Source organism: Ambystoma mexicanum, chromosome 11 (genome assembly GCF_040938575.1).
Source record: "Ambystoma mexicanum isolate Mex_15411 chromosome 11, UKY_AmexF1_1, whole genome shotgun sequence".
Classification (NCBI taxonomy): Eukaryota; Metazoa; Chordata; class Amphibia; order Caudata; family Ambystomatidae; genus Ambystoma; species Ambystoma mexicanum.
This window is the reverse complement of record NC_090934.1, coordinates 552421174-552443655: the sequence shown is the minus strand read 5'-3', so window position 1 is coordinate 552443655 and position 22482 is coordinate 552421174. Positions and strand designations below refer to the sequence as shown.

The 22482-nt window shown below is 50.2% G+C and overlaps 1 protein-coding gene across 1 annotated transcript in view; it reads right to left on the bottom strand.

The window, feature by feature from the left end:
- LOC138505019 (ETS-related transcription factor Elf-5-like) overlaps positions 1–22482 on the bottom strand; it is a 270695-nt gene that overhangs the window by 74939 nt on the left and 173274 nt on the right. Inside the window, exon 4 of the mRNA XM_069625369.1 lies at positions 3701–3934. Coding sequence (XP_069481470.1) covers positions 3701–3934 — 234 coding nt within the window. The remainder of the gene's footprint in view (positions 1–3700; positions 3935–22482) is intronic.

The window sequence follows — 22482 nt, the reverse complement described above, 5'->3', positions numbered from 1 at the left end:
GAGTGGGCTGGTATCTCTGCCAGTGTATACACTGCGTAGCGACTGGTCCTTTATAAGAGTGGGGGACTACAGGGAGGAATGGGAAATATAATGCTGCAGTGGGTACTGGGAAGACAGTGAGTGAGAATAGTTCCAGAGTAGGGAGAGACCTGGCGGGGTCTCTAGGAACAACTCTGCATGCATTCCAAATATTGGAATGTAGTCAAAAATATCAACCAGGAAATCAGGAAGATAAAACAGGTCAATATTACTACCACATTTTTTCAGCAGGCCGTTTTTCTTTTGGTAGATATTTTCCAACACCATCAATGAATAACAAATTCCCACCTGAAATGTGAATAAAAATAGGCACCTACTTAAAGCTCAGCCTGCAAAAACTGAATTAATTCACCTAGAAACCCCACCAATCAGGCCCAAGTCCAGAATTGCCTGACTGACATGATGCTTGACAGATTTACGCCTCAACTCTCGCCCAGTGCAAAATCTCGTCTTTAGCATCACCTTTGACCACTCATTCAAAATTCACCTGGCTAAGAAGACCTGAGCCGCAATATGCCAGTGTGTGCGCCTACACAAAGTCAACCATTTTACTCCTACCCCGAGTTTCAGAACAGTTGTCCAAGCCCTGGTCATCTCCCATGTGGATAGTGGCAATGCCCTACTCACAGGAGTTCCAGATGCCCCCTTTCCCCATGAAAGCCATCCAGCATGCTGTGGCATGCCTCATCACAGGATTAAAAACAATTGCCAACATCACCCCCATCCTCAAGGAGCTTCCCTGGCTACTCCTTCAAGCAGGCATCATGTTCAAGACAGCTTGTATCACAGACAGAGCAGTCACAACTAAAACACCACTCGGCCTGGCCAAGAAATTCACCTTTCCGGAAGTCAGTGTACCACCAGAACCCACAACATGACCAGACTGCAAAGAAAGTACAGCAAGAGCAAAGAAAACAGGACACATTTGCTATCTACCCTGTCTCTGGAGCAAGTTGCCAATGCAGGTGAGTCTGGTCCCTCCATCCACCACTTAAGGAGCTCCTCCTCCTGTCCGGTCCCTGCTCACCCTACCAATCCCAGCTCCTCTGCTATCCCCACCTTACTTGTAACGGATGTATGTGATTTCACTGAATCCATGTCTCCAAATGTTGAAATCTTCTAATTATTTGTCTCCAAATTTCTTTTTATTATGCGGGTGGAAGACCCCACACAACCCCCCACTTCCCTCTACCTTATCCTATACCCTTACTCCACCCCCATCCATGTTTTAAAATGTAAAGACTTACCCAACCAAATTCGAAGAACAAAAACTGAAGATTTCTCATTCAGGGAAATGGTATTCGGTGAAAGGTAGGTATTTGCTTGTAACAGGAGAAATGTGTAAGGGGAAAGTGAACAAATTGAAGTGCGCTAAAACTAGCTTGTGATATAAGTAGTTTGCTGCTGCAAATACTGCACAGGAGATACCCCTATCTACTTCCAGTGATTATAAGCAAGTAATTGGTGGGTGTGCAATACTACTGCGCAGGGGACACTAAGTTCAAATTATCAGGTCTCAATGTTATTCAGTATTCAAAGGAGAAGCCATCCAAATTCGTGAATGGAGATTTTTAATTGTGTATTCAGCCGACACGTGTTTCGACCCAAGGGGTCGTCCTCAAGGCTGTCACATTAGTAAATGAAAAATACATTACAAAAAGGAAAGAAAGGATAACATAAAAAGCAAAACATGTAACAAACCATAAGTGTGTAACATGAAAATAATCAAAAAAGATATATATGTTCATTCAATTATACATACATATGTCAATATTGGTTAGGGCAAAGTTCCAGGAATACAACTGGGTGTCTCCTGGAATGTTCCCTGTAAGACAGAAAAAACTGGTTTAAGAATGCATTATGTCATCAGCATCCGGTTACTGGTCTGCTGTTGTGGATTAATGAGTTATCCATGAGTCTCACTAACATAGGAGCACTCATCTTACCAATTAAGTGCGTTTTGATGCCCTCATGGATTCGACGATATTAGTCTTTCAGTCAGTTTCAGTGAAGAAAAATGTTAATTGTAGATTCAGTACAAGGTGTCAATACCTAAGAATGAAAAAGTAAGGCCATTCTATAACAAGATCAACCCGTATAGAAAAGTGGATGGGTCATGATAATGTGAACAGTTAAACTATCTGTGGATTGTGATCACTGTTAGATTCCATAATGGATAGGATCAAGGATACTACTATTGGTTATTAGCATTAGTAGATGATACATTTTGGGAGCAGGCATCCCTTACCAACTATTTGGAAAACAAGAAAATTCCGAAAGGCCTACGAATATTAATATTCCCAAACTTTGACAATCAGGACGATCAAGATTTAGCTAACGAGGAGTGGGAATGTAATCTGGATCAAAGCTCCACAAAAATGATTAAGCTCCTTATAGAACATTAAGGCGCTTAATTGGACACTCTCTCACTGTGGAATGGCACTTTCTCAGAGGATTTTTTGGGGAAACATCACGGCATGATCTTTTGTGGGTTATTTAACTCAGAAATGGCATCTGGTGGGTCTTTACATGGACCATTTCTAAATGTATTTCTAATGATACCATTTTGAACCTGAATAAGAGCAGAACCAGCAATGCAGGCATTGACCCCATCTTAAAGTCTACTTCCCTGTCTTCTCTTCCCCCCATCTGATCGCTGTATCCATTTAACTATTGGACTATGGACTTGGAATTGGATATGTACACCCGCATTGTATAACTAATGACATATGTATGTATAATTGAATGAACATATATATCTTTTTTGATTATTTTCATGTTACACACTTATGGTTTGTTACATGTTTTGCTTTTTATGTTATCCTTTCTTTCCTTTTTGTAATGTATTTTTCATTTACTAATGTGACAGCCTTGAGGACGACCCCTTGGGTCGAAACACGTGTCGGCTGAATACACAATTAAAAATCTCCATTCACGAATTTGGATGGCTTCTCCTTTGAATACTGAATAACATTGAGACCTGATCATTTGAACTTAGTGTCCCTTGCGCAGTACTATTGCACACCCACCAATTACTTATTTGCTTGTAACACCCTGTGCTCCTCCATGATATACAGCACTTTGTTGCTGCCCAGCGAATTGTTTGCCTTATAGATCCCATGTGTAAATGTATATGTAGGGACTCAATGGATCCCATACAGGAATTAATCCATGGATGACAAACTGGAGATAGAAAAACCTGTGTCCCTGCTAGCAAATCTCAGGCATCAAGACATACAGAGGTAAGTTCTTACACCGCCATCTTGTTTAACCCTTAGCTACAGGAATGTGGGGTAATCATGTTAGTGAACCATCTAAATGTGTGTCCCCTGTCGTTTTGCCAAATCTTCTTTCTTAAAATTCTTAAAATGCGAAACATTACTTTAAAAAAAAATAAAAATGGAATGTATGTTTTTTACGAAAAACACCTGATCTCTCTAAGCTCACTCTTCTAATTATTCTTTTTTTAAAAAACGTTTCCTGTCTATTTTACTAGGTGGAAAATAATTTAATGTCATTTAAAGTAAAATCTTGAATTTTGAAGCCCAGTAAATCCAATACTGCTACCAAGAACAATGAAAATCACACTGAATAGTTAAAAACTGTAATCTGCTGCTCTCCTGCAAGACTGTCATCTACAAGGCGCTCCTCCATCACTAACCATTATCCCGGAGGTTTTTCAGAATGAAATACAGGTATTCTCCACATACTCCAGCGTAGTCGATAAAGTCCTCCTTGGTCATGCTGCAAAGCTGGGATCCAGGGATGTTAAACTGGGCGAAAGGGATGCAGTTTCCATCCAGCTTGTATTGGTCACAGCAGAACTGCAGCCAGTTGTAGACATGACGGCTCGTCCAATGCTCCGGGCGAACTGCTGTCCACTGGGCCTCTGAACCTGCAAGACATTTTATTTATTTATTTGCTTTTTCAGGTTTGTACATGACTTTAATTTTACTTGGCCTTGAAGCACTAAAAAGTGCAGGTAATAATAAGAATATTATTATTTGTTTTTATTTGTAAATTGACAAGTCTACACAAAGGATATAAGATACTGAAACACCCCTGTTTGATACATAGGTATATTAATGATATATATGCTTTATCCTCAAAAAAACACATTGCATTGTAAACACTAATTCCAATATTCTGCTAGGTATTGCATACTAAAAAACAGATCACAGCAAACATGCCCTTCATATCCCCAAAAAGCCTAAAAACATAAACTAAACGAGCATATTATTTGATAAGTTGTTTATAATGCTTTTAATACCCAGAGGTTTATAAGCGCAGACCCAGTGATCGAACCTGTGGTGCTTTCATGTCTTCTTGCTTCCAAGGCGAGCACATTGCCCCTGAGCTATCCTCCAGAGACCGCCAAAAGTACATGTATTTCAATAATGTACTTATGATCGAATAATCGTTGTAGCAGATATTAAAATGTTGCATTAATATTACAGATGTTGCATAATTTTCGAACCTCCAAAAATAGGGAAAACATCCTTCCTGGACATCCTCTTCCAGGGTTTGACTCTCATCTAACCCGGTCTATTTTCATTGGGAAAAGCTATGCATGTACCTTTTCTTTCCAGGAGTTGAAGTTGGACAATCTAAGTTTCGTATTTTCTCTCTGCTGGGGTGACCTCCTTAAAGTACATTTTGAGTAGTGGGGTGGATACCTAAATTCACATATGTGTTATAAGTGTTAATTGCCACACTCTCTTTATTTCGGCTCCAAGGTTCTATGAGATAAGAATATTGATCATTTAGATTGCATACATCGGAAATTGAGTTGACTTTTGACATTCAACTAATATGATGTCCAAATGTGTATTCTCAGTTTTGGTTTGTGCGTATTTTGTCTAGAAATCATGGGGTGCATGGAGAACAACATATAGTGGTGGCACAAAGAATGACTCGTGGGTGCTAGGAGAGGCAAGCGCAAAACAGAGCAAACCAGGCAATACATTTAAGATCATTGTAGTCTATATACATCAGATCGGGGTTCAGAATGCTGTCAGACATGGTGAATGCGGTTGGTTGAGTAACCATTGTCAATGTTTGAGGAAATGGTTCTTATGGATTGCTTTGAAGGTGGACATGCAGGTTGAATCCTGCATATCAATGGGGTGAGCCTTTGAGTGGTGTGGTCCATGGAGAGCAAAAGGCCAGAATCCTGATGCAGTGTCGGGGTGCTGTTGGGGAGATGGAGTTGAGGGTGGAGGAGCCGGTTGGAGGTATGGAAGACAACACTTTGCGCATAGTGGAAAATGGCAGCTGTGGCTCAAGCCTTGGTGTGATTTGAAAACAAGGGTGAGGAATTTATACCAGACCCTGTTGTGTACTAAGAGCCAACCTGCTTGATGTCTAAGCTGGAACTAGGGGCGAATATGGAGAGGTTGACCAAGGTCCTGGTGGGAAGTTGAAGACATGTTCCTAGTGTAAAAAGGAGAAGAGAGAGGGATGGATTAGTGTTCCTGAGGGGTTTCCTTCCAGGTCATTTTGCAGTTCCTTTTAATGCCGGCATTATAAATACTAACCACTCAATACTGATTTCCTCCCTACAATAAAGTTATGCAACGAAAATGGGTATAGATGGAAGGGGGAAAGAGAGTTAATGGAAATCACGTGGCCAACGTTTTTGCTGATGGCATTAGAAAAAAGGGCTAATCACGTTAGGTTCAAGGTTGTGTGTGAGTGAAATGTAAGGTAAGGATGGATCTTTTGGAGGGTTTACCCAATTTGACCGAAAACAAATGTTCGATCGGAGATTTGATCAAATACGAACATTACGATCAAATCTCCAATTCGAACCGCATTATAGTGAACAAGGGGAGTGGGGTGTCACCCACGCTCTTGTTCACTATAATATCAGCTGGGGTTGCGCGGGTGACCCATGCACCCGGCCACTTAAAGTTTTTTATAAAACAAAACAAAAGGAAAGGACAGTGCAGTGCCGGTTCCCCATCACAGAAGTGAAAGGGAACAGGTATTGCAGGGACACAGCGAGCCGGCGGCGCACAGCGCAGTGTGCCGCCGCAGGGTAAGTATGAGGGTGGGAGGGGTAGCGGGTGATCCGAAATGGCCATGGGAGTGAAAACCAAAAGTTGTTTGTGAACAAATAACCTTTGCTTTCTTCTCCCTCAGTCATTTTGGATTTGAACACCAGTAATGCCCTTTCGAATACTGAGCAGTGAGAATCACCCCTCAGTGGCTTGTGAGTTGGTAAAAGTGGAAAGGCGAATGGAGTGAGTGGGCCGTGATGTTTCTGACTGTAGAGCAGGGGAGATTGTTAGCAGTGGGTGGGAGGCCTACTATTTGCGAGCCAATGCTTTCAGGAACAGTGGGTGCAGCAAAATATAGCATTCAGAATAAAGCAGTGCAGCGCCATCAAGCAGCAAATACCAATAACAATAAGGTGAAGAAAATGTGGGTGACTTCAGAATAGAGAATGTTATGAATGGCAGACGTGGAGATAACTAATGTGAGCGTGCTTCGTTTGAAGCTGTGGGTGAGTGTGTGGAGTTAAAAGAGCACCATGACTCAAATAGGAGCTGCCCGCTAACTAGGGGAAGAACCAGGACTGTGCCCTGCTCGTGATGACAAAGGTGGTGGAGTGATGGGGGAGTGATGGTGGGGGTTTGGTAGTTGTGGGCTGTAGTGAGTAAGTCCATGATTAGTTGGTACTTTGAAGTTGTTGAGTCCTTAGTGGTGAGAAAGTATTGTGTACTGGGTGATGGTGATGGGATGATAAAGAACAGTTTGTGGAAATAGGTTCTAACAACATGTTATATTCTGTCGCTGGATACATTAGTTATGGCGGAATGTATTAACCTTTACAGGCCTTTCCATCAATCCTTCACAGACCTTACACACACACACACACTACACAGTCTGGGCAGGGATGGCAGCACTCAAATCTCCTGAACAGCAGGTTCTCTTGAAGTACTCAAGTGATTAGGCTCAGTGAGATGTGGAGTCTTATTTTCAGGGAGCTCCCCCATTTACTTGTCTGACTCCATCCTCTTATTCCTGCATTTATTCTCTAAGGATGGCCTCCTGGTTGAGCAAAGACGCCTACACCAAGAGTTGCGGGGCACAGATAGTGGAGCCTTCCTGGCCCACGCGACATTGAGGTTAGTAGCTCTTAATTAACCATGTAAGCTTCCAGGAAAGAAATAAGACACTAACCTTGACATGTTTAATTTCCACCAACCAAAAAAAGACAATCCACCCAAAGGGTTTAAAGCTCTGATCACTTACCGGTAATCTGCATCACTCCTGGCCCTACCCTACTCTGCCTCATCACAGTACTTACTTATGAACCATGTCAAAGTCCAATAATTGACCAGAATAGCAGAATATCCCCAGCCTCACCCCATTGACACCCTTACAAAGAAAGAGAGGCTCCTGGCACCAGTACACTCAAGTAGCCTAGAAAGCAGACCAAAAACTAAAATTTGCCCACTATATATATGGCTACGGTAGACCTCTCTTGGGCCTTCAACTGTGTAGTTCGTATGAAACTGTAAAAAAAACTCTTGATTTGGGGAATCCCTGGTGGCGATTGAAAAATATTCATTTTGTGGCACTCTGGGACCTCAGTTAATATCAGAGTTGATGAGGACTCTTTGGGTACTATTGTATCAACCTTCACTTGTTTACGACAAGGGGTGCATTCTTCCACCCAGTTTATTTCATTTATACTTGTCTGATTTCATTGATTTACTAATTTGTCAGAATACAATTTCCTCAAAGCTAGATTGTTTATTTTCCAACACTTTTATTTGCAGATGACATTGTTTCGTTAGATAAAACGCAAATTGGATTAGCGAGAGCTCTGAATTGTTTAAACTCCTATTTAAAGAATAATAATGTATGCTTAAACCCTCTTAAATTTCGTGTCTTGATAACCACCAAAAATAACTTGTGAGCGGTGGAGGGAATTAAAATGAAAATAGTTACGAGCAATATCTACCTTGGATATCTCATATCTGATGGGGTGGGGGCATGGTCCACTATTGCCTCCAGAATAGAGTTCACATTGGCACCTTTATTTGCATTAATGCAGAAATTCTATTGTAAGTATCTAATCTAATCTGACAATATAATAAAAGAGATGTATGCTTGCCCCTGTATGTTTGTCTGATGCAGTCATAGCGTCACCTGTTGTCACTGCTAGAGGGAGCTGTTGCCTCACGATGTATAGTGGTTTCTATAGTGTTAATGAAATCCTGCTCTTTGGCCTGTGTACATGGGTTTCTACACTAGTGCTAAATATTCCCTGTTTCCGTTAAGGACATTTTACTTGGGCAAAATATTGCCCTTTATTTTTTATGGGTTGGAACTGTCCACCCTCGACTGGATCAAAATCTGCACCATCGAAGGACAATTCTGGAAAAAATGACTGCACCTCCCACTTTCTTTACCCTTTGTTTTGATCAGGTATAAATTATGTATTGAGTTGTGGCAATCCTATTCTTATATTGAGTGGCAAAAATAAAGATTACTGGCAAGAATGTTGGATCCCTGCCTCTTTTGCTATTTATCGATTTGAATATTTTCGAGAAATCAGGTAATCCGCTTTTATAAAAGAGTGTGATACCATCTTAACTAATAAGGATTCAGACAGAGACCAGTTACTAGCCAATCCGGACGCTCTTAAAAAAACATAAAATTATTAAAATGGTGTAAAGATCAGGACTCAACCACTAAATAAAATGTTCAGCATGAGTATAGCAACATTCATAAACCTTGAGAGTCCCTTCCTTCATATGTGAACATCTTTCCAAATCCAACGTTCAGAAAGATCTTCATGAGATTGACAGGGTAATTCATAGAATTTCGCAGAAAAGTGTCGCAATCGGCTGGCGCAGAGTGTCCGCGTGCGATTGACTGCGCCAGGCACGTGCGATAAAACCGATTTCCGCGCACAGCGTATTCATGGATTACATGCTCCCAAACCAGCCGTGGCGCAGAGTATCGCAGCGACCCTGCAGCAGCGCCAGTAACGCCCCCAAGAACGCCCTCTCGCAAGGAAAAGCCAGCAAAATCGCTAAATCATCGCAAAGGGCTGCGCTAACTCTGGACCAGTTTACAGGGCAGCCAAACAAGGAACGCAAAGCGGGTAACGTGCATATCAGGGGTACACGTGAAGTCATACACGCGATTAGCCAGGGTACGTGTATTACAGGGGTACGCGGGAAGTTCAACACGCGATTGGCCAGGGTACGGTACGTGTATTACAGGGGTACGCGGGAAGTTCAACACGCGATTAGCCAGGGTAAGTGTATTACAGGGGTACGCGTGAAGTCATACACGCGATTAGCCAGGGTACGTGTATTACATGGGTACGCGGGAAGTTTAACACGCGATTGGCCAGGGTAGTGTATTACAGGGGTACGCGGGAAGTTTAACAGGCGATTAGCCAGGGTACGTGTATTACAGGGGTACGCGGGAAGTTTAAAACGCGATTGGCCAGGGTACGTGTATTACAGGGGTACGCGGGAAGTTCAACACGCGATTGGCCAGGGTACGTGTATTACAGGGGTACGCGGGAAGTTTAACACGCGATTAGCCAGGGTACGTGTATTACAGGGGTACGCGGGAACTTTAACACGCGATTAGCCAGGGTAAGTGTATTACAGGGGTACGCGGGAAGTTCAACACGCAATTAGCCAGGGTACGTGTATTACAGGGGTACGCGTGAAGTCATACACGCGATTAGCCAGGGTACGTGTATTACATGGGTACGCGGGAAGTTTAACACGCGATTGGCCAGGGTACGTGTATTACAGGGGTACGCAGGAAGTTTAACAGGCGATTAGCCAGGGTACGTGTATTACAGGGGTACGCGGGAAGTTTAAAACGCGATTGGCCAGGGTACGTGTATTACAGGGGTACGCGGGAAGTTCAACACGCGATTGGCCAGGGTACGTGTATTACAGGGGTACGCGGGAAGTTTAACACGCGAATAGCCAGGGTACGTGTATTACAGGGGTACGCGGGAACTTTAACACGCGATTAGCCAGGGTAAGTGTATTACAGGGGTACGCGGGAAGTTCAACACGCAATTAGCCAGGGTACGTGTATTACAGGGGTACGCGTGAAGTCATACACGCGATTAGCCAGGGTACGTGTATTACATGGGTACGCGGGAAGTTTAACACGCGATTGGCCAGGGTACGTGTATTACAGGGGTACGCGGGAAGTTTAACAGGCGATTAGCCAGGGTACGTGTATTACAGGGGTACGCGGGAAGTTTAAAACGCGATTGGCCAGGGTACGTGTATTACAGGGGTACGCGGGAAGTTCAACACGCGATTGGCCAGGGTACGTGTATTACAGGGGTACGCGGGAAGTTTAACACGCGAATAGCCAGGGTACGTGTATTACAGGGGTACGCGGGAAGTTTAACACGCGATTAGCCAGGGTAAGTGTATTACAGGGGTACGCGGGAAGTTCAACACGCAATTAGCCAGGGTACGTGTATTACAGGGGTACGCGTGAAGTCATACACGCGATTAGCCAGGGTACGTGTATTACATGGGTACGCGGGAAGTTCAACACGCGATTGGCCAGGGTACGTGTATTACAGGGGTATGCGGGAAGTTTAACAGGCGATTAGCCAGGGTACGTGTATTACAGGGGTACGCGGGAAGTTTAAAACGCGATTGGCCAGGGTACGTGTATTACAGGGGTACGCGGGAAGTTCAACACGCGATTGGCCAGGGTACGTGTATTACAGGGGTACGCGGGAAGTTTAACACGCGATTAGCCAGGGTACGTGTATTACAGGGGTACGCGGGAACTTTAACACGCGATTAGCCAGGGTAAGTGTATTACAGGGGTACGCGGGAAGTTCAACACGCAATTAGCCAGGGTACGTGTATTACAGGGGTACGCGGGAAGTTTAACACGCGATTAGCCAGGGTACGTGTATTACAGGGGTACGCGGGAAGTTATACACGCGATTAGCCAGGGTACGTGTATTACAGGGGTGCGTGGGAATCATCACACGCGATTAGGCTGGGTGGGTCCTCACAGGTGTTCCCTGTACACCCTCCACGGCCCCTGCAGGCAGTCTACAAAACAGGGGACTACCCTGCACACCTGCTCATGTCCCCCTGCACCCCCACCCCCCCAGCAGTGCAGGGGCAGCCTCCACCAGGCCCCCACTCATGTCTCCCACCACCCCCACCCTCCCGCCACCAGGGGCAGCCTCCACCAGGCCCCCACCCATGTCTCCCACCACCCCCCGCCACCAGGGGCACTCTCCACCAAGCCCCCACCCATGTCTCCCACCACCCCCACCAGTGCAGGGGCACCCTCCACCAGGCCCCCACCCATGTCTCCCAACACCCCCACCCACCAGCACTGTGGGGCACGTGGCCAGCAGGCAGTCAGGCAGCAGCAGATGGCAGGTGGGAGCATGCTCAGGGCTCTGGGGGGCAGTAATTTCGCCTCCTGGCCAGGAGCGTGGTCTCTCGTGTGTGAACGCGTGGACAGCCTGATAGGTAGTGAAATCCCACACGTCAGCAAAGGCCCTTAGCGCGTAAACCCGTCAACAGCATATGCGCGCCTATAGTCACCTGCACGTGCAGGAAATTGTTACGTGACACGTCCCAGTGTCAAAGCGTGTGATTGGTGAAAATGGATGTACACGTAGAAGTGACAAAGCGTGTGATTGGTGAAAATGGATCTACACGCAGGAGTGACAAAGCGTGTGATTGGTGAACGTACACGCCGCGTAAGTGACGCTGTACGTGTGGGCCTGTATATAAGGTACATGTAGAACACCATTTCCTTGTACGTGCTTTTCGTGGAGAGCGAGTGGGTGAAATCTGTACTTCTTGTCGTTTCACACGCGATTTACTTCACGGCGTTTCCAGTTCGTATTCCCTGTTACCTCTGACAGCTTTTTCTCTTTTTTCTCTTTTACTGGTTTACCTGGGCCTGTTCCCTCAAACAGTGTCCCCTTCTACTGTTGTCCTGTCTTCTCAGACAGCGTACACATCTTCTTTTGGCGGGGGTTTAGCCAGCCAAACGCGCTCATTCTTCACGCTCTTTTACCTGGCAGACGGTGAGTCACGCACGTATCCAACTTCTGTGCTTGCCCCGTGTGTTGCCTACCCCTTCAGAGGTCATTCTAGGCTGCGTGTGACACGCATACGTTCATTCTTGTGTTACTGGGTGCCACAGCGTAGTGCAGGTTTTTCTTTCTGCACACGTGGTCTAGGAGGGGTTGCGTGCACGTCATCTCCCTTTTTTGGGCCTCCTGTGCGTTGCGTGACCCGTCATCTTTCCCCAGGGGTTACAATCAGCCGTGCTAGAGCACTAGGGTACAATTACCATCTGGTACCCAACCCCTTTGACCCCCAATTGCCCAGGACAATTGTCTACAGCCACTCCCATACGCACATTAATATCAGTGCCATGGCTGGGAGGCGAGGATTCCGTAAGGGTGGCAAAGGTGGAAGAGCCACAAGTGGTGGCCGTGGTGGATCCGGTAGGGGACGTGGTCGTAACTTGCAGGGTGAGCCTGTCCCCCCATGTGTGGAGGACCAGTCAAGGGCACCCATCATCCCCCCCCCTCCCCCCCCTCCCCCCCTCCCGTTGAGGCTGAAGTGGCTGACACCATCCATGCTCAGCCCTTGTTGGACCAGCCCATTGTGGCACCAGACCTGGCTGACTCCATGGCTGACTTCCAGGTCAGCAGGGCTACGACACGTGCGCTGGTGCACGTTGATGCCATCATGCCACGTGGATCTGGGGCAGCAAGGTCATCTACTGCACCAAGGAGGCAGGGCGGAGTGGCTGCAGGGGCAGCTGCGGCTCCATCCACCCCAGCCCTCACACACCCAGCCAGGACAGTGTCGGTCCTAGTCCATGCTGCTGAGATTCCCCCTGACACCATCACACTCGAGCCAATGCCTGCACCAACTCCCATGCTGAGTGTGCAATCCCACACTCCTGATACAGAGTCCACCAGGGCTCCTGCCCCTAGTGTCCAGAGCGGCGCAGGACACTCAGGATCACCACCACCTTCCAAGCGGAAGAGGAAGAGTGCTCGTCCGGCACAGGCTGATGCCCCAGACACGGCTACACAGTCCGGCCCGTCCAGGAAGCCCAGCTTCACGGATGACGAACTGAATGCACTTGTCGAGTATGTGTCCGGACATGACAACGAGATGGTCATTGTTGCAGGATCCAAGACCACACCTGCACAACGCCAGGCACACTGGCAGACCGTTGCGGACATCGTAAGTGCCCTTGGAATCGTGAGGCGCACAGCCAATGATTGCTATAAGCGCTGGAATGACCTAAAGCGCAGGGCAAAGAGTAAGCTGGCCTCAAGTCATGCCGCAACTCTAGTGACTGGAGGTGGGTCTCCAGTAGTAGACATGGAACTCACTCCACATGAGTCAGTCGCTGGGACCTACGTCACGGAGGAACAGATCCAAGGCGTGGGAGATCTGGCTGATTACGAGGCATTGTCCGGTGAGTGCACATGCATGTGTGTGTCATACATGTGCATGGTGTGTGTGTGAGGGCTTCTGTTTGGGTGCCAGGAGAGAGTGTGTGCGCCTCAGTCGTATGGGTCAGCCATGTGCTTCATGCAATACTTCCTGCGCAGCTGCATTTGGCCATAGCAGTATCCCTTCTGCCAACAGTAGACATCTAGCACAACTGCACGCCAGTTGCCCTTGAAGTGTCACCTTGACACAACAGATTTGCTTATTTCTCACTGTTCATTCAGTCAGTTTGTTTGCATTCCACCACTTTCACTAGGCATGTCGCTGTCCACTAGTCACATGTCTGACATGGGTATGGTAAAGGGGAGTGACTTTGTTACCTGGATATCATTTGTACACACATGTCCCTGTGCAATTTGACCATTACAGACTGGCAGCTCCAGGTGAAAAATCTGACCTGTTAGAATCAGAAAAGCTATTACATGCGGGAACTGGACTGAATGAATAGGTGCTGCCCTCCTCTCCATCTTCACTCAATAGCAATGGTACATGCCATCTGTGTGATGGCATGTGTGTTTCACCTGCCAATCACAGGCCAATGTGTGATGCCACTGCCAGGCAGCATGCAGAAAATTTGTTCATCTTCCATCTTGGTGTCATCAGTGTGTGCCGTTTGCCTGCACTTCATACGCAGTGAGGGTGCATGCATGGGAGGGTTCTAGTCATGTGGGACATGTCAATCAAGTACTGGTTCTCTTGCTTCTCAGCCCTCAATGTGTGCCATGGTGCTAATGCCTGTTTCCAATACTTTGTTTTCATGTCTTTGCAGGGGAAGACGCACCTGATACTGCTGGGGTTGTGGAGATGGTGCAGACCCAGGAGGTGTCCCAGGGCCGACCAACCACCAGTGAGGGACGTGGTGTGGTGGTGGGGGAGAACCCACAAGTGCTGCAGGTCGTGCTCTCAAGGGGTGTCTCTGGCTGCACCTCCCCCGAGCTGTACTCAGGTGTTGATTCGGATGAGACCTACGTGCCGTCGCTGGTGAGTGTTCCAGGGAGGGATTCTGTTCTGTCTCACCCACCTGCACCAGGGTCAGTACCCTCCATGGGGATGTCAGTGTTGGCAGCTACGCCTTTGGTGGTTACGGATGCAGGGTCACACTCCGCGACATCTGATCCTGTTCCTGGGCCAGCAGATCAGAGGGGGAATGCAGTCCTGCAGCCTCAGGCAGTGCCGGCACAGCAAGGCGCAGTTCGCCTTGCCCCAGACAGGTGTGGTGCCCGCCGACGTGGTGGCCGTACGCCACCTGGCAATACCGCATGGGAGCAATCCATTTACGGTATGGCTACCCAACAGGCTGCATCATCCGAGATGATGGCTCAGGCCATGGATAGGGTGGCCACTTCCATTGTCCCCCCAGAAAGGCTGATGGAGCGACTAGAGCAGGCAACTGACTCCATCTGCCAGTCACACAGGGAGGACATGTTGGGGTCCAACAGGGACAGGCGGGCGGCACTGGCGACTCTGCAGGAGGCCATCTCCATTGAGTCCCAGGGCCACAGGGAAGCCCTGAGGCAGGAGCTCCTACACCTCAGGACGACTCTTGTTGAGCTTGAGGCTTCAACACACCAAAGGACAGAACAGCAGCTGGAGCGTCTCACCCGTACGCTCTCAGCTGAGATGCAGGCAACGAGGGCGGAGGTCCGGGCATCCCGTGAGTTGTTGCATGGGGACCTCCGCACACTCATCCTCCAGAACCAGACCTACCACACCCGCATGCTTGCAGCCATGGAGGAGCAGACTAGGGCCTTGCGTGGGCTGCCTCCCATAGTGCAACCACCTCCGGATGCAGCTGCACAGGGTGATAATAGCGACAGCAGTGACACTCCCACAATAGGGTAGCCGTGTGGGCCATGAGCCCATGGAGGTGTTTTATTTTCCCAGGATCCACACAGGTGGGTTCTGGTGTGCATCCTGTCCTCGGACCTCCTGGGTGGCCTCCCCAACCCCCCCGGGCCCATCAATGGCCATTTTTGATTTTTTCTTATTTTTATTTTTATTTTGATTTCTTTTATTCCCAATTTTTTTGGGAGGATCTGTTGGCTCCGATCTGTTGGCTCCGATCTGTTGGCTCCGATCTGTTGGCTCCGATCTGTTGGCTCCGATCTGTTGGCTCCGATCTGTTGGCTCCGATCTGTTGGCTCCGATCTGTTGGCTTCCGTGGTTCCTGTGGGCATACGCTGCATTGTGGCTGGGCACATGCAGGCTTGTAATGTATTTGGTTCAGATGCTTGGGTTTGAGTCACACACACCCCTCCTGCTTCCCGTTTCCATGGGCTTGCAAAGGGTGTGCCCAAGTGACAGTGAATTACACAGTGACGTTGGACTCCCATGACCTGTGTGGCCAGTCTGTAGTCAATACTGTGTATACATTCCTAGTGCATATTGCTGTTGTGTTGTACACTGCATGTTGCATTGATGTGTAACTCTTCTTCTGTGTCTACCTCCCAATTTGCAGGTCCCTTCCTCAAGTCCACACAAGGACCTCTAGTCTGGCGATGGGGACCATGTTGGCAGCAGTGCACCTACAACTCTACATGGCGCCAACACTGCACAGTTGGTAGTGGTGGGAGTGCAGGCATTTCCAGGTGGTGAGACTACTAATATGTTACATTTTTGATGTCATGTTAATGGTACTACGTGCTCAAGTATGTTGTTGGTCCGGCATTGCTGTGAGCATTTCAGGTGTTGCAGGTTTCTAATAGTGCCACTGTACATAGTGAGAGTGATGTCATGTTGTGGGGATTACTTTGTTTACCTGCAATTAGCATGACATGGCACGGTGTGTCGTGTGGCAGTGCTGGGGTTGGGTTGGCTGACATGGCACTGTCCTCTTGTTGCATTTTGCAAGTGGGTATTCATTTTAGCTGCTTCAATGTGTAACTTCACAAAACTGCATTGGTGGTGTCTGTGTGGGTAGGGATGCACACATTGTGACACTTCCAGGTGAACAATCTCAGGCTGACATGGAATTCCCCGTTCATTCTCCACACATTCAGGATCAGTGTCAGGTTGAGTCATCATTGATTGTCAGATGGAATGTGCCAGGGCAGTGTGCACTCCACAGGGGTGTGATTTCTATGTGAAGTAATTAGCCACTAGCTGTGTACGGGCTGCCTCCCCCCGTGCCCTTTCCCCTCCCATGCGCAGCGGCTGTGCATGTGGTTGGGGATGTGGGGCCACCACCATGTCCACGGCCAGGCCCCGGCGTGTTGCAACGTTGTGCAGGACACATGCTGCCACTATGATCCTGCACACTACTGGGGGAGCGTATAACAGCTGCCCGCCAGAACGGTCAAGGGAGCGAAAGCGTGACTTCAGCACTCCGAATGTGCGCTCCACTATGCCCCTGGTTGTAATGTGGGCTGTGTTAAATCTTACCTGGGGTGGCGTGGTGGGGTTCCGAATTGGCGTCATCATGTGGGGGCTGAGAGGGTAGGCACTGTCCCCTGTGGAGGTGGGGATTGGTATCATTGGTGAGGTTGTGACCTTGCTCAGTATCCAACATGCATGCATGTGCAGTGGCATACATACTCACCAAGCAGCCATGTATCGCCATGCCGCCCAGCTTCTAGGTCCCGGCTTAGGGTGGACATTCGGTAAATGAAGCTGTCGTGGGTGGAGCCGGGATAGTTGGCATATACTGAGGTGATGATTCCCTTGGCATTACATGCTACCTGCACGTTGATGGAATGCCAGTGCTTGCGGTTCCTATAGATGTGCTCAGATGCCCTGGGGGGACGTAGAGCCACATGGGTGCAGTCGATGGCACCTAGCACTTTGGGGAATCGTGCCACTGCGTAAAAATCCAGGGCGGCAGCATGCCTTTCTGCAGGTGTTCTGGGCAGGTATATGTGCCTGCGGACTGATGGGCGTGCAGTCATGATGTTCAAGACCTGGTGTAGGCAGCGTGACTGGGTGGCCTGTGACACCCCACCCACTATGGCACTTGTCCGCTGAAATGATCCAGTGGCTAAGAAGTGCAGTACATTGAGGACCTTCTCCAGGGGGCTGAGTGCTTGGGAGCACAGGGTGGGTGATGTGAGGTCATCCTCCCACTCAGTCACCAGGTCCAGTATGATGTGTGGTGGAAACCTGTACCTCCCATACACCTGGTCATCAGGCATCCCGAAAAGGCTGGTTCTGGGTGTGAATATTCTGGCCCTGACTATCCTCCTCCTCCTCCTTTGGTAGCCCACTGCCACTGCTGCTAGGAACGGTATGTTCATCCTGGCGTCTGAGCTTGTTATTGTTAAAGTCCGCAATTTATGCTTAGCGCGTGTTCTAGGCGAGCGTGTGACCCGCGCAGCCCTGGAATCCTGTTGCCAGTCCAATAGCGTGTGGAAATTCACACGCACCACGGGATACAGCGTGTGACCCGCGCAGCCCTGGAATCCTGTTGCCAGTCCAATAGCGTGTGGAAATTCACACGCACCACGGGATACAGCGTGTGACCCGCGCAGCCCTGGAATCCTGTTGCCAGTCCAATAGCGTGTGGAAATTCACACGCACCACGGGATACAGCGTGTGACCCGCGCAGCCCTGGAATCCTGTTGCCAGTCCAATAGCGTGTGGAAATTCACACGCACCACGGGATACAGCGTGTGACCCGCGCAGCCCTGGAATCCAGTTCCCAGTCCAATAGCGTGTGGAAATTCACACGCACCACGGGATACAGCGTGTGACCCGCGCAGCCCTGGAATCCAGTTCCCAGTCCAATAGCGTGTGGAAATTCACACGCACCACGGGATACAGGTTCGCTGACGTACTTGCGTGTGTAAGTGGCCGCGCACCCATTAAATACACGTACATAGGCCAATCGCGTGTACGCGCACTTTTGTCCAATTACACGCGATGACACTCTGACGTGCAGTATCTCCACGTGTGCCCCGTCATCACGTCCTGAGTGGGGAACACCCGTGCGGGTCACGTCACAGACGCGCTTACGCGCTGAGGGACTCTGGTCCAATAGAATCGCGTATGCGTGCTGACGCGCTTACGCGCTAAGGGCCTTTCCTCGGATTTCACGCTGACGTGCAGGATTTTCACGTGCCAAATCACTCCGTATCAAGCTGGCCACGCGAAAACACACGGAAGCCCACGCTCCTGCCCAGAAGGCCGAGTTACTGCCCCCCAGTGCCCCGAGCAGCCTCCCACGTGCCATCTGCTGCTGCCTGCCTGCCTGCCTGCCTGCTGCCACCGTGCCCTGCCATTTGGTGCCTGCACATCAGCCATCTGCAGGGGTCCAGTTGCTGTGTCCACCCCTGCTGGAACTGAAGACTCCCGACTGGTATTACATCGCTCCACAGCCCAGCCCCAGGACCCAGTTGCCCACCCACACCTGCCTCTGGGGTTGCCATGTCGGGCACTTCCACATCTGGCACCAGTGGCAACCCCAGGCCAGAGGGGCAGAGGGGCACCAGCTTCACTGTCACCGAAGTTGGTGTCCTGGTGGAGCATGTCCTGGGGCAGTATGATGCCCTCTTTGGATCGTCCCGCGCCAGCAAGGAAGGACGGCAGAGGATCTGGGCCGACTGTGTGGTTGCCATCAACGCGGAGGGGGTGGCAACCCGCGACGTCCTGAAGATCAAGAAGCGCTGGGAGGACTTGAGGTCCAGGACCCTTGTGAAGGCCCGGCGCCTCGTGGAGGGGGGCCGGGGCCGCATGAGTACCATCCAGATGAGGGTCCTGGAACGCGTACGCCCAGCGCTCCACGCCCAGATCCTTGAGAGGGAGGCCCGTCTGGAGTTGAGCGGTAAGTGTCCATGCATTACTGTGTGAGACAGGGCATGTTGCGGTGTGCTGGTTCTATGATACTTGCCTGTATGTGTGCCATAGCCCATGTATGCATGTATGTGTGCAGGGACATCATGGTAATGCATGTGCGACCAGTGATGTGTGATGCACATGGTTGTTGCATGTGTTGAAATGCCGCATGGGGAGCCCTAATCAGATTATGAACATGAGAGCATGCCAGTCTCTGTACCTGAACATGGGTGGGGGTGAGGGATGGGTGCTGATGCCAGGTACATATATGGTAGCCATGTCTGTGTGCCTGACCTGCGTGTCTGTGACTTGTGCATGCCATGGATGCATGACACATGTGTGTGACAATGCAGAGATTCAGTAAAGCAGCAAAATGACCCTTGTATCCGCTGTGTTTGGTGTGTTTGGGGCCAGATGGATGTGACTGAGGTGATGTGTGTGCATGTGATGGGCATGAGCCATGATGCATGTGAGTTACATATCATTGAATGTTTCATGAGTCCATTGGACATGCATGGAAATGTCCATGGCATGCACCATGCCTGTTACTGTGTGTGTTTTGCCTGGACTGGCCCATGTGTTGTGGAGGGACATGATGGAAGTGTACTTTGACAGTGGTGCTCATCTGCTATTGCTTCCTGTCTAGGGGACCATTGTACAGTGCCCTGATGCTTGTGTTCTTTGTCTCCCTCTACGCAGCGGCTAGTGAAGAAGAGGGCGGAGACGGCGCTGTGGAGCAAGGCGGCGGGGATGCCCCCACGGCTGCAGCGGAAGGGGTGGGTGAGCCCCCACAGGGGCCTGCTACGGTGGGAGACGGTGAGGAGCCATCCAGGTTGGTGGTTTGCACAGAGGAGGAGGAGGCCGCCACTGGGGCACACATGGGGCCTGGTGGGGGCATCCCTGCTGGTGCAAGTGGTGCAGTCCAGGGCCAGGGGCAGGAGGCAGCACAGGTCACCGTGGAGGGGCCTGTGCATGTCGCTGTCCCTGACCCTGTGAGTGCACCACCATGCACCAGCAGGGATGCCCCGTCCCAGGCCTGTCCGCAGGTAGAGGGGATGTCCATGTCACCTGACTCCCCTCCACCTGCGGACGTGGGAACCCCTGGCCGTGCGGAGAAGGTCCTGATTGGGGTCGCGTTGCGCACGGCTGCGATTCGTGATGCCGTGCGTGCTTCCCGGGAGGAGCACGCACGTCATCACGAAGTGCACCGTGCCGACGTGGCCCAATTGGGATCGGCCATGTTCGGGGGTTTCCTGCATGTGTTGGCCAATGTGGCGGCCCTCTCCTCCTCTGTGCAGGCTATCCACCAGTCGTTCTCCTTGCCGTCTTCCAGCCCAGATGCCACCAGGGCCCCCTGTGGACCTGCCCCGACCAATGCAGCCAGCTCGGTGGGGATCCCATCCCTGCCACAGTCGGGAGTCAGAGATCCAGCAGGGGTGGACACCAGAGCAACTGGACCCCAGCAGATGGAGGATGTGACGGCATCATCGGGCAGGGCACGTGCACGACGGCGTCGGTGGTTTCCATCAGCCTGGATGCCGTCGTGCTGGCACAGGCAGTTGCGTCGGAGGCAGCAGCAGGCTCAACGTGGGAGGCATCATGGCTCGGGGCCATCAACATCAGGGGTGCAGGCATCGGCCGGAGGGCAGGAGAACCCTGGAATGGGAGTGGCTTCCGTGTGGGAGAGGTTGTGCCAGCGGATAGGTGCGGAGCGGCAGCGGGCAGAGGAGGAACGGCTCACGATGGTCAGGGCGGAGGACTCCATGCGGAGGGCGCTGAGGCGGGCTGAGTGCCTCGAGGGTCTTCGCAGGGAGTTTGAGCTTGACACTGCGTTATCCCTGCGGGACCTCGGGGCCAGGGAACATGCCCGCCTCCAAGCCATTGAGCAGGAGTTCGAGGATGCCCTGGCCCATGACAACAACCAGTGAGCCGTCCGAATAGCCCGCTGCCTTTGTATATAGTTGTATAGTTAGGGTTAGGTTTCCTTTGTTTTTTTGAATTTTTTTTGGGTTGCGATTGGACAATGCACCACTTTTTTGTATATAGTTCCCTTTTTAGTTAGTAGTCAGTTAGGTTTAATTTGGTAGGGCTCATGGACCCAGGATTATCTTCTTGATTGGCTTATTTTATTTTTTCATAATTTTTTCATGGACATTCATCTTGTTTTGTTTGATTTGCTTTGTGTTTTTTCTTATTTGCTGTTCAATACATATTATTTTTTTAATCTTCAATGTGTCGTATCATCTCATTGCTTTCAGGCATGTCATGTTGGGTGTTTTGTCATTCACTTGCAGCCATTGTGTGTGACAGACATGTGTTAAATTGCATTATTTACATTGGGGGTGTAACATGTAATTGCCTTTGATATGTGGGTGGGTGTGATAGTTGGTTGGGCCTTTTGGCAGGGGAGGATGGGCATTACGGACATGATTGGGGAATGTTGGGACCCAGGTGCAGGGGGGCATGGATTGGACATGGGTGGGGGCCTGCTGGCAGGTGCCCCACAGTGCTGGGGGGTGGGGGTGGTGAGAGACATGAGTTGGACATGGGTGGGGGCCTGCTGGCAGGTGCCCCACAGTGCTGGGGGGTGGGGGTGGTGGGAGACATGAGTGGGGCCCTGGTGGAGGGTGACCCTGGTGGCTGGGGTTTGGGGGTGGTGGGAGACATGAGTTGGACATGGGTGGGGGCCTGCTGGCAGGTGCCCCACAGTGCTGGGGGGTGGGGGTGGTGGGAGACATGAGTGGGGCCCTGGTGGAGGGTGACCCTGGTGGCTGGGGTTTGGGGGTGGTGGGTGACATGAGTTGGACATGGGTGGGGGCCTGCTGGCAGGTGCCCCACAGTGCTGGGGGGTGGGGGTGGTGGGAGACATGAGTGGGGCCCTGGTGGAGGGTGACCCTGGTGGCTGGGGTTTGGGGGTGGTGGGAGACATGAGTTGGACATGGGTGGGGGCCTGCTGGCAGGTGCCCCACAGTGCTGGGGGGTGGGGGTGGTGGGAGACATGAGTGGGGCCCTGGTGGAGGGTGACCCTGGTGGCTGGGGTTTGGGGGTGGTGGGTGACATGAGTTGGACATGGGTGGGGGCCTGCTGGCAGGTGCCCCACAGTGCTGAGGGGTGGGGGTGGTGGGAGACATGAGTGGGGCCCTGG